This window comes from Sinocyclocheilus anshuiensis, unplaced genomic scaffold (assembly GCF_001515605.1).
Source record: "Sinocyclocheilus anshuiensis isolate Anshui unplaced genomic scaffold, SAMN03320099.WGS_v1.1 scaffold536, whole genome shotgun sequence".
NCBI lineage: Eukaryota > Metazoa > Chordata > Actinopteri > Cypriniformes > Cyprinidae > Sinocyclocheilus > Sinocyclocheilus anshuiensis.
In genome coordinates this window covers 1,308,811-1,320,979 of record NW_015557179.1, presented here as the reverse complement: position 1 = coordinate 1,320,979, position 12,169 = coordinate 1,308,811, and the positions used below count along the sequence as shown (strand labels likewise).

The following is a 12,169-nucleotide window of genomic DNA, read 5'->3' as shown; positions in this document are numbered from 1 at the left end:
GTTGCATGGGATATTGGAAGATAATATTAGCTGGGGGAGTTGGGGGTGGAATAAAAAATAAAACCCTACCTTGAATACAGCTTAAAGTTCAGCAAATATCAGTTGTGACTTGCGCAGTGACTTGAACAGTTGCACTGCCCAAATGTCACTGTTAGTTAGTGATTCTGAAAGCCGAGCTTGTGGCTCTCCACCCCTCCTTTCTCATCCCCAAGGTTATCTTAATATCAGGCTTGCCTCTGCGCTGGTCATCATCACCATATATTATGTCGCATTCAGATAAACAGGCCTATACATGAAAATTGAGGTGATATTTCAGATTGTCCTCCAGCTGAAAGCATTCCTCAGACTGCTACTTTTACAGGACTAGATTTAATATCCTGAGAGTAGCACTCCCAGTTTTCTAGGGAAAAGCTATGGCTACTTTAAGGCATAAACACAAAGTATTGCCCTGAGTCACAACATGAGCGGGGCAGCCGGGTCACTGGATATGAACACGCCTTTGCTCGCTTCCTTGCTGAGGGAGGAATTGCACTTCAGGACATGTGTGTTCATTCTGAAGTGTTTTATTTCATGCCATTTTTGTCTTTTATTTGCTTCTTGCTTCCTGAGAACAAACTGTGTTCGCTTGTATCTCAGGCGATGCTGAATGGTAAAGTAGTTTGCTGGAGGTGGTACAATTTCAAGCTGCTCCCAGGGGAGGCTGGTTAACAGAGTCTTAATGGTGTCAAGTGCAGAGGCGTATTTTAAGAGCATTTGAGAAGATCTGAGCTCTCGGAGACACACATATACACTTCTGTTCAGAAGTTTACACAGCCTTTGCAGAATCCACAAGACGTTTATCACACACAACTATCACAAATGGTTGCAAGCAGTCAGTGGAGATCCCCGTGGAGGAAATGCACAATATAAAGAACCAAGGGCATGCGAACTGCTCACTTGTGTAAATTAAGTTATTATTTGTTGTGGAATAGATACTGTGTAAATAATGAGCAGGGCAGTGCAAAATAAAGTAAAATAAATGAAATATATCTACAACATATACAAATAATAATAATAATTATTATTATTATTATTAATATTCTCAGCAAGGACGAATTAAACTGATCAAAAGTGGTAGTAAAGACTTTTACATTGTTACAAAATATTCAAATAAGATATAAAATATTTCAAATAAATGAACTTTCTATTCATCAAAGAATCCTGAAACAAAACAAAAAATATTAAGCAGCACAACGGTTTTCAATATTGATAATAATAAGAAATAGTTTTTGAGCAGCAACTCAGGACTGGAGAAATAGCTGTTGAAAATTCAGCTTTACCATATATAATAATATTACAAAATAAATGACAAAACAAAATATATTACAAAACAATAATTTTTCATGGTAATATACATTTGAATATCTCACAATATTAATATTTTAGTGTGTTTTTGATCAAATAAAATTATCCTTGGTTTTCTCATACGTTATTTAGAATATATATATAAAAAAAAGCAGATGAAATATTTAAATGACGTGTATGTATCTCTTTCATTTAAAAAAAAATCTGCAAGGAGTAACTTAGGAGAAAAGAGGGTTATAACACAACTTTATAAATATATTTTGCACTACAAATAGTTTCAGTTGCCCATGTCAAGGCCAAACTCTAAATTAAAAGCATCTCTCTGCAGTTATTTTCTAAATGCTCAACTGTGTACTGGTTAGGAACAACATAACTATATTTGAAAAAGATATTATCTAATGCAGCACATTAGCAGAAGCTACAGTGCGGTTTACAACAGAACATGAAGCTGCCAAATCCTTTGGGCAAATCCATTTTGTTCACTAAATAACAGTTCAATAAATGACTTTGGGAGATCAGAGAATCCATCAAACCGAGTACGACAGCAGCAGAACTTGATCCTGACATCTTGCATTGGCTAGGTGACCTGAAGTTGAGTGGTTAAACCAGCAGCGAGACTGAAGAGGCATGATTTCCTAGGGAAATGAGGAAAGTACTCATTCAAATGACAGCAATCTGGAATTCATTTCAGTGTCTGACCTCTATGACTCACTCACCTCAACAGTCTTACAGCGACACAACATGTCAGGAATGATCACCCAATCAAATTATGACAGTAAAACAATGTGTCCGCTTACATTAATATGATGGGGAAACCTGTTCTCTTTCGTTCGACTTCATGGGCAACTAATTTTGACAGATTAAAAAGTTGCCTGAGATGCAAAGCCTTGTTTGACCTAGTTATCTGTTTATTTTCAGAACCATTTCGACCGACCCTACAATAATTCAAGCTGAAACGTTAAATATGCTTAAGGAGTGAACGGCACAGCTGACCTGACCTCAGCTGACTTTGATAAATTATGACATTAAGTTCAAGTGCCTGCTCAAATTTGGCCAAAAGTCCTGCTTCATTTTAGAGCGAGCCATCAACCACAGTAAATGTCAAATTCTCATCAATTTGCGCTCGGAGTCTCTGACATACTTGATCCGCCCTCTTTGAGGCTGTTGCGTGGCAGGGAACGTTAACTGTCCATTTCCCAGCATTCACATGGAATAAACGATGTGCTAGGTCATTAACTTGAGCTACGCTGATCCTCTCGTAATAGCCTGTGTTCAGATATCAGAGAAGGCGGGGGTGTCTCGTGATGCTGTGCTGAGGTATAGTTGACAACAAATCAGTAAATTCACCTGGGAGCAAGAACACAGTTTTGACAAAGAGTCCAATGGAGCTTGCTGTAACTGACAGATGAGTTCAGTCCCTTCCACCACAATGATTTCATCCCAAGAAAATCTGAGGATCGAATGGGAGAACGGAGGTCACAGGTTACTGTGAGTCAGTCATTGTCTTGAATTGCTTATTAAATCATCACTGTGCTTTGCTCTTTATGCTAATGGGTCAATGACAATAAAATAACTTTTGTATCATTTTCAAGAAAAAGTTTAATGACACCAACACACACCCATTTAAAAGTTTGGGCTCTGTAAGGTTATATCTATATTTTTTTCCATGTTTTTGAAAGAAATTTCTTATGCTCACCAAGCATCATTGATTTGATCAAAATACAGCAAAAACACTAATATTGTGAAATATTATTATAATTTAAAATAGCTGTTTCCTATTTGAATACATTTAAAAATGTCATTTATTCCTGTGATACAAAGCTGAATTTTCAGCATCATTACTCCAGTCTTCAGTGTCACATGATCCTTCAGAAATCACTCTAATATGCTGATTTGCTGCTCAAGAAACATTTCTTCTTACTCTTAATGTTGAAAACAGTTGTGCTGTTTAATATTTTTGTAAAATAACAGTAAGCTTTTGTATATGTATATCTCACGTTTTTGGGGAGTTGCACAAACGTGACATTTTACAATCTGAATTAACCTTACCTTGTCATATAAAAGTCAAATTATCTGATTTTCAAGAAACTTATTGATGTTAACATAGTCAAGAGAATATGCAGGTGTCCCTTGATGTCTATAATATAATTTGTTTTTCAATTATTATTACCACTACTACTACTACTACTACTAGAAATAAAAGATTACTTAAAGTTAGCTTTTTAAGAAAGTAATTTCACTTTCTTTATGATGATATCACAACAGTTGTATCACCCTGATATGTTTGACTTTGTCATCCCAAAAATATCTTATTTTGACATGTTCTTGCTCATCATAGAAGTAGTAGATTAATTGCATTTTTGAAACTGCATTTTTTGCCATTTATGTAAAGGATTGAACAGACATCTTTCATAACATGTTTTCATCTATCACTGATGATTAATAAGCCAGAAAAACACAAGAAACATAATTAAAACAGAATAAATGGAAGCTGTCACCGAATTAATTGCTATCATTTGTAAATTGATTGTATATTGAATCACACTAACAAACGCAAATGCTGCCAGAAAAGGCCTCGCTATGAATAATAATGAATAATAAATAGTTCCAGCATGTATCTTCAACGGTTCTGAATTATAACTCTTTGGTGTGTTTTTCTCTTCCTGCAAGCAGCATTTGTCTTCATAAACTTCCATTGGCCCGTCACATGATCATTATAATGCAATCAGGGCTCATTGTGCACAGATCAGTTTCGCCATCAAAAAGACAAGTTGGCTCAACATCTGCCAGGACTCTGTGTCTCAGCATCTGAGAGGGTTGAGGAACCCCCTGACATGAACACAGCCATCCATATCAACCTAAGCAAGAGAAGGGAAATTTGAGGACCCTGCATCGATCCCGCCGTAAAAATATCCAAACCATATGGCTTGCCTCTACCCTCATAAATTACAATGATAAAGTCCTGGGGTTCGAGACTGTGAAAGCTACGCTAACCTGCTCTAAACTCTTGGCAGGACTAAAAGCACACAGGAAATACTATCCTGCATCTCAGATGTCCCAAACTCAAGTCACAAATCACGCACACATATGAATAATGCTTAGACTGCATTAGCAATCACTTTTAAAGCTGATTAGAACGCAGGCATGGGGTATCCATTTGTATGATATATTTGCTGTCAGTCTCCTGAGATGGTCCAGCACGACTGGGAAGCAGACCAAAGCCCCAAGTACCGTAACTATGTTATTGCGAATGGGCTGGGCAGGTTGGCTTGAATTCATGTCCTTGTCCATCATGCTGACACATTCTCCGTCCTGAGGTATCACGTAACGCTCACCAGTGTTTCTTTTGTGTATGTATTAATAGATCATCCAGGAGGGACTGCTTCATCAAAGGCAAAGCTGTACTGATTAAAGACTCTAAAGCGATGACATAGCGGCTTTAGCAGTGAATTAATTGCTGCTGGTGGGCTAATGCTAAAAGATTTGGGTTGCAAAGACCATACTTGTAGACACAGAAATCAGGGAGTTACTGAGACTGTGCTGTATCACACCTTTACACAATGTTATGTAATGTTAATGTAAAGGGTAAGGAAAGCTGTGCAATTAGTGCATTGTATTGTTTGAAGGAAAAAAAACTGTGGTGATACTATAGTACAGTGATATAATTACGGTATATGGTTACATACAGTACTTGGATCTATTCCATAAGAATATCATGGAATTGTGACAAAAAATGTTTTGTTTTGAAGCCTATTTTGAAGATAATATAAAAAAAAATAATATAAAAAGCTAAAAAGTTGCTTTTTAAAAGCAATAAAAATGTTTTAATATTATTATTATTATCACCATTTAAAATAACTGTTTTCAATTTTAATAAAAAGTAATTTATTCCTGTGATGGCAAAGCTGAATTTTCAGCAGCCATTACTTCAGTCTCACATACTCCAGTGTCACATGATCCTTCAGAAATCATTCTAATACAATGGATTTGGTGCTCAAGAAACATTTCTTATTGTTATCAATGTTGATAATGCATACCTTTACACATACCGATACATTTTTACATGATTCTTTGATGAATAGAAAGAACAGCATTTATTTGAAATGGAAAACTTTTTTGATCAATTTAATGCATCCTTGTTGAATAAAATCATAAATTTTTTAAAACAAACGAAAAAAAACTCCCCTTACTTTAGTTTAAATAAAATAAATAAATACATAAAAAATGTACAAAGTCCACTTATAGCTTTTTCTGGCAAGAACCTCACACTTATACAAAAAGAGACCATCTGACTGGCATGTATAAAGCAGCCAGCCATATTTAAGAACATATTTATTATTTCATTAAAAGTTCCACTCATGGATATATAGTTAAGTGCCTTATATACACACACACACACACACAATCTGGTGACTAGTTCTTCCTAGATTTTGCAATATCGACTTTGTTTCCAGACGGACTGATAAAAGAATATGAGTGCCTTCACTCACAAAAGTTGTGTAAATCCAGCCAGTCATATTAGAGATGAGAGGGACTTCTTAAAAGGCCATTTTAATTCATAAACACTACCGCAGGCTTTTGAGAGCATTTTTCTTTGAGCATCCCAAGGAGCACAGCTACCATTAGATATTAACATGCCTTATTAACTTGAATCATTAAAAAGAAATGATCTCTCGCTTTCATATTCCAGTGACTGCACCAAAGTACAAACAAATATGTTAAATGATATTAAAATAAACAACACCATCTCAACAGCATCATGTTGAAACCCTTCACCACATTTCAGCTGCGCCTTCAGAGACTCATTCCACTACATCAAACAGCAAAGTATAAGAGGAAAAAAGAAAGAAAGACAAAGAAAAAAACTATGGTGTTGACGACACATCCTCAAATCCAAACCAAACAGAATTATTCAACGAATGCAGTGCCATCTCATATGGAGATAATGACACAGAAGACAGAGAAGCCATCTCAGAACAGTTCGGGATGCCAAGCCCGAGTTCAGCAGTTGAAACTGTCAAGGAAGTCAAGTCTGTCCTGGTGTTTTAATCTACCCTGCTCCGAGGAAAGAAAGAAAGAGAGGGAGAGGGGGGTGCGTTCCAGGCTCGGTGATAAACAGGACTCTGACTGCCTCATGGAAGAATCCGATCCCATCTCTGTGTTCTTTTCTCTCTTGCACTGATAGACGGTGAAGAATGGCTGGAACAGTCTGGCTCTTCCTCTGTCTTCCTCCATTAATCTCCATCTGCAGACTAATGGATATTCATGCTCCTGTGCCAAAGCAGTCCTGGGAGGCCCACCACAACCTCTTGAGAGAAATCATATCATATCATCTCTCTCCGACAAAGGAAACAAAAGCAGTTCTCACAAAGAGAGGCCCAAAAAACAGCCCCTGGCATCTCCTATACAAACCTACAGGAGTCAACTTAAGGCAGCGGTCTCCCACAGATGGATTGAAAGCCATTACAAGCAATTAATCAGGGCTGTAGAAGACCAAGGATATCCAAAGCAGATGTATGGGAGTTACATCAAATGACTAATATGAATCAATATCATACTGACCTTTTTTCCATCCATTATGTTTTGGCACCTGATCTGAGGAGAGTCGAGGTGTAAATCTGAAAGTCAATATAAACTTGCGTGATGGCCATTCATGTTTTATAGGAGCTCATTACTTAGCTGTAGCTGAAATTATAGGTGTGTTTTATAAAGGCGCTTTAAATGGCCGCAAACACCCCAAACGCATTATACAGAGATCTTAAACACCTCATCAGGACTGGAAAACCCTTTGGATCATAACATTGTCACGCAGCAAAAATATCTGTAAGACAGTTCTCCCTCATCCAGATCAACTGAAAACATATGTTAGCCATTTGGCCAAAAACTATGCAAGGGAATAAACACACGACATTCTCTTCAGGAATGAAGCAATGGATTTCATATTCAATCCTTTCTTATAAAGGCACGAACATAACCCTGTGGTCAACAAATTTATGATTTGTAGAAAATAAAATAGCTACTCTCAGATTTATTATTGGCTCTGTTCCAAAAGACTGAGCCGTTTACATAGGCAACACATTTCAGAGCATCATAGGTGTCCACCTAGTGTGAAACCTGTTTCAAAAGGTAGAAGGTAGGGTATTTATGCTGCCTGAAATATCAATTGTACTGTATAATTATTAGGGATGTGCAAACATTACAATTCTGGCTAATACTATAAAATGTGAATTATTTTCATGTTATGGTTGATAACTGATAAATTCTACTCTTCGTCTACCAATAAAAACTATAACATTATAATAAACATTATAATGTACTGTACATATGAAAACAGATTCATGAAAACATTCATCTGCAAAAATTCACATCTAACAGCGGTATTAGTGTTCTTACAAAGTAACTTTAAGTGAATGTTAGATGACGGCAAAGGTAATCTAAATGTAATAATATGGGAAATGAGCATGTACAGTTAAATGTACAATATAAGCCAGCCAATAACCAATATGGTATTGATATATCATGCATCCCTAATTATTTCAATACGGAAAATACCGTGCAACTATATTCTTGCATTTTTTAGGAAATACAGTAGACCACTTCTGTGCATACATTCGCAGTGCTTATTAAATAACCAGTCTCTTAAAAATACCAATAAGACAGCAAATAAATCAGGATTCCAAAATCTCCATCATAATGTCAGCATAATGCCTGACAGGGCCAAAGTTTGGAGCTGGTTTGAGAATAACACTCATCAAGGGAAAAACATTACTGTTACAATCATCACGAGAGAACCTTTAGAATCTCATTGAGCACATACAAGCACTTTTCCAATATAAAATTCTAAAGGTGCATACAAAGATTGATACACACACTGCCTGGAAGAGAGAATGACAGCTCAACAAGCTTACCATGCAGTTTGGCCTTCAGGATTCAGTTATATGCAGTATGCACACATGCAAACTCATGCTTATGAAACAGCAGAGAGGAACAACTGCTCGACAGGCCATAATTAAGAGGCAAGTCTGCCAAAGGCAAAGCTTGAGGCTATTGCATATCCACTGGGCTGTAAAACGAGACAAGCAATAGCACATCAACAACACCAATCAAATTTATCTCAATTACACAGGATAGCTGGCATAAATATCTCTGTCTAGGGCTGTATGTTAAACATGGCATTTTAGCTAAACAATGCGGGTACAGATCCAGAATTTGGTAATTGAGTGATGCACGCTATCCAGATGTAAGTTAATGGAGGGTAGGCAGACAAACAGCAGGTGTAATTCTCTCTCAGTCTTGCTGAGCTCTAAAAGTCGGTGCTTAGCACCCACTGCTCCATCATCTGGCCTCTCCCAGTCTCTGTGACAGCACATTTGTCATCATTTTCACATTTTGGGCAAGAAATGTACTGTTTTAATGGCGCCCTCTGAACGGTTCCAGATGTTTGTTTATTTGTTGTACCACAAGTGTAAAGTCGTTTATTCTTCATATGCAGTCCCGTTTTGGGGCTACAAATCAGCGGCAGCATAATGACGGCAAGGTTTAAAGCTGGTGGGAGCTGACAGCAGCGTTACTTCCCTAGTGGCCACGCTCTCCCCCCTCCGTCTCCAGACTCTCATGGTTCTCCATGTCACGCCAGGCCTGCCTCCTTTCTTAGCTTCTGCTGTTCCCTCTTCCATTTCTCTCCTCTGAGCCTCTCCTGTCTGCTCGCTGTTTGTCCACTTCCCAATTTCCCCCCAAAACAGCAGACAAGGGTCTTACAACCCAAAGCCAAGAAGCTCCTGTGCAATGCATATAGCTAATCCTCCCTCTTCCCTCCACAGACCTTCTGTCTGCTGTAATTACCCATGGCACCTTGGCTCTGGGGGCCTGGCGCAGGTGACATCAATTGTAAAAATATTGAGAAAAGGTAGAGCGGGCCCCTGTTTGAGACAGCCTGCTGTCATATACGCCGCTAATCCTGCCGGCCACTGCAAGGCAGCAAGTAACATATAGCAAACATGACAGGCCTAGGCTTTTACCTATGGAAGCATGCCCTAATTTCAGCCATTGTACTGCATAAAACTATTCACCCGAAATTGAAAATTCATCATTTACTCATGCTCATGTCATTCTAAACCAGTAGATTATGTATGTATGCATGTATTTATTTATTTATTTTCATACAATGAAAGTCAGTGTTGTTTTGAACCCCACTGTGAGTAAATGATGACAGAACTGTGATTTGTGGGCAAACTACTCCTTTAAGAGCAAAATACTACACTATATAAGCAGTTAATTATTGCACTGCAATACGATTACACAGACGCCCAATGAATTATCGGCAATCCAAACACAATGCCCGACTTCCACTGACAGTGTCTTGGAGGTGAACTGCATCTTTTAGTGTCATGACTATTCTATTAAAGCATTTTCATGGCACAGCCAAAGGTGAGTTTTAGTAAAGAGTTACAGTGTCAGAGCCGATGCATTAAGCAAATAGAATAGGCAATAAGTCAAGATAAATAAAAATGGCGTGATAAAGGCAGAGGAATAAAAAGAAGCGAAGGACAAAGATGAGGGCTTGTGTTATCTAATGCTGCAGTACAGTATCATAAAAATAACAAATGGAAAGTGTCAGCTCGCCCAAATCTAAGAAGGAGAAAAAATATTTCATATGTCAGCTCCGTTCACCTTTTAATGGACTATTCTCAAGCAGCATGATTTTGACAAAGCACTGGGCTTTCCTCTACATCACTTGAGAGGTGCAGGTCAGCCTTTGTGAAATAGATCTGTCCTTGGTGGGGGGTTGAGAGGCACACAGCTGACCTTGCATGAAAGTACCACCGCCATGGCCGTGACATAAAAACAGTGCTTTGCATTGCACAGACAAAAGAGCACGATAAATGTGGCCGGCATGAAAGCCTCTTATAGAGTCCAGCACATCAAAACTATCTTTTCTGCACAGCTTCTATTAGCAATCGAGTGTACGTTTGTTTCGATACCCGTCATTCAAGAATAGTGTGTCATCGCACTTTTTTGTCTAAATAACACTACCTTTGTGGTTTCGGACATCTTTGGATCCTCGTGGCAGTGGGGTGTATGACGTAGCGGTGGATTCGGATCTCAGATCACTGGCGGCGTCCTGAAAGAAAAAGAGTTTGGACAAACATGAATTCAGCATACTCAGTTTACACAACTGTGAACATTTATAACGTCCCCAACTATTCATTATCCAAGACAGACAGGAGAAATGTTGGTGTTTGATTTCTGTATGCAATGATCCTAATTGAGTTAAATAAAAAAAAAACATTTGTCACAAGCAATCTAGAATATTTTCCCAGATAGATGACACAAAAGGGAGAGAGAATAGAAAGGCACGGCGGGGTGAGAGACAACCAAAGAATGCGGGTGAGATTTCACTGCCATGACTGATTGTCTAAATGCCATAAATTTTGTCAGCCCCAAGGAGAGGAAATGTTAGGAGCGGCGTTCTTATTTTATCAGGGGTGCAGGACGAGGGCAACTTTCATTATTTTGCAGGGAGGCGAGTGAAAGCTGAGGACGGGCCATGGCTTTGATTACCTGTCCCCCGCCTGTTTAAGAGAGGGAGCCACCAGGGGAAGGGCCCCAGTCACCATTCAGCCATGAAAAGCCCCGCGGGTCAGGCACGGGTCAGCCTGCCACTCACCAACACACGCTGTTGTGTGTTGACAATCTAACAGGTGGCATGAAATTACTGCTCTCCAAAGGCCAGACCTGAGTTTAAGTAAACTCATCTCTCATTGGCCGACCTTAAAAATACAAATATATTCACATAAAGGCCACAGCATAGACAGACAGAACAGGGGAACAGCTGGAGAGAATACAGGTCGCTTCTGCTTCTGGTAGGTCACAAGTGTTGTTCTCCACCTCCTTTGTCTTCTTTCAAGGACCAAAAACACAGTATATCATGATGTGTTGATATCTGATGCCTTTGTGAAAATATTCTGCTCTTCTGCAGGCAGGAATTCTCAGAGCATTTAATCTTGTGAGGGCTAAAATGACAAATAAACAGAGTAGAGCTGGCCTATTTTTATTTCATTCATTGAAAACACTCGGCTTAGTGCTGAGAATGTATTATTCATATACCGTTCAAAGGTTTGGGGTTGGTACGACTTGTTTTTTATGTTTTTGAAAGAAGTCTCTTACACTCACCAAGGCTGCATTTACACTTACAATTTAAAATAATTTTCTATTTGAATATATTTTCAAACAAAATTTATTTCTTGATGGCAAAGATGGATTTTTAGCAGCCATTACTTCTGTCTTCTGTGTCACATGATCCTTCAGAAATCATTCTAATGTGCTGATTTGCTGCTCAAGAAACATTTCTTATCAATGTTGAAAACAGTTGTGATGCTTTATATTTTTTGTGGAAAAAAGTGGTTCTTTTTCAGGATTTTCAGAATAGAAAGTTCAAAAACAGCATTTATTTGATTGTTTTATTTTTTGCTGAATAAAAGTATTAAGTATTTACATTAAGCAAAATTATAATAAAATAAAGTTGAAATTTAAAAAGTGTAAATATAGCAATATTTATGATAGACACACTGATCTATAATAGAGAACTGGATTGCTCATGACGTCATAAAAGTGAAGCCACCGCACCGCCATATTGGTATTCCCTAGTATTACACTCTATTGAATTAAAGGGGTCATGTGATGCGATTTCAATTTTTCCTTTCTCTTTTGAGTGTTACAAGCTCTTGGTGCATAAAGAAGATCTGTAAAGTTGCAAAGACTAAAGTCTCAAATCCAAAGAGAGATTCTTTATAAAAGTTAAGAGTCAACCACACCTACCTAAAAC

The 12,169-nt window shown here is 38.1% G+C and overlaps 1 protein-coding gene across 4 annotated transcripts in view; it reads right to left on the bottom strand.

Annotated features, from left to right (window-relative positions):
- lrmda (leucine rich melanocyte differentiation associated) overlaps positions 1-12,169 on the bottom strand; it is a 306,767-nt gene that overhangs the window by 17,156 nt on the left and 277,442 nt on the right. For 3 of the 4 annotated variants that reach the window (XM_016473873.1, XM_016473874.1, XM_016473875.1), the window contains one exon: positions 10,378-10,465. In XM_016473873.1, the coding sequence (XP_016329359.1) occupies positions 10,378-10,465 (88 nt within the window). Of the gene's footprint in view, positions 1-10,377; positions 10,466-12,169 lie in introns of those variants that run through there. The other variant, XR_001632951.1, reaches the window with a different exon arrangement.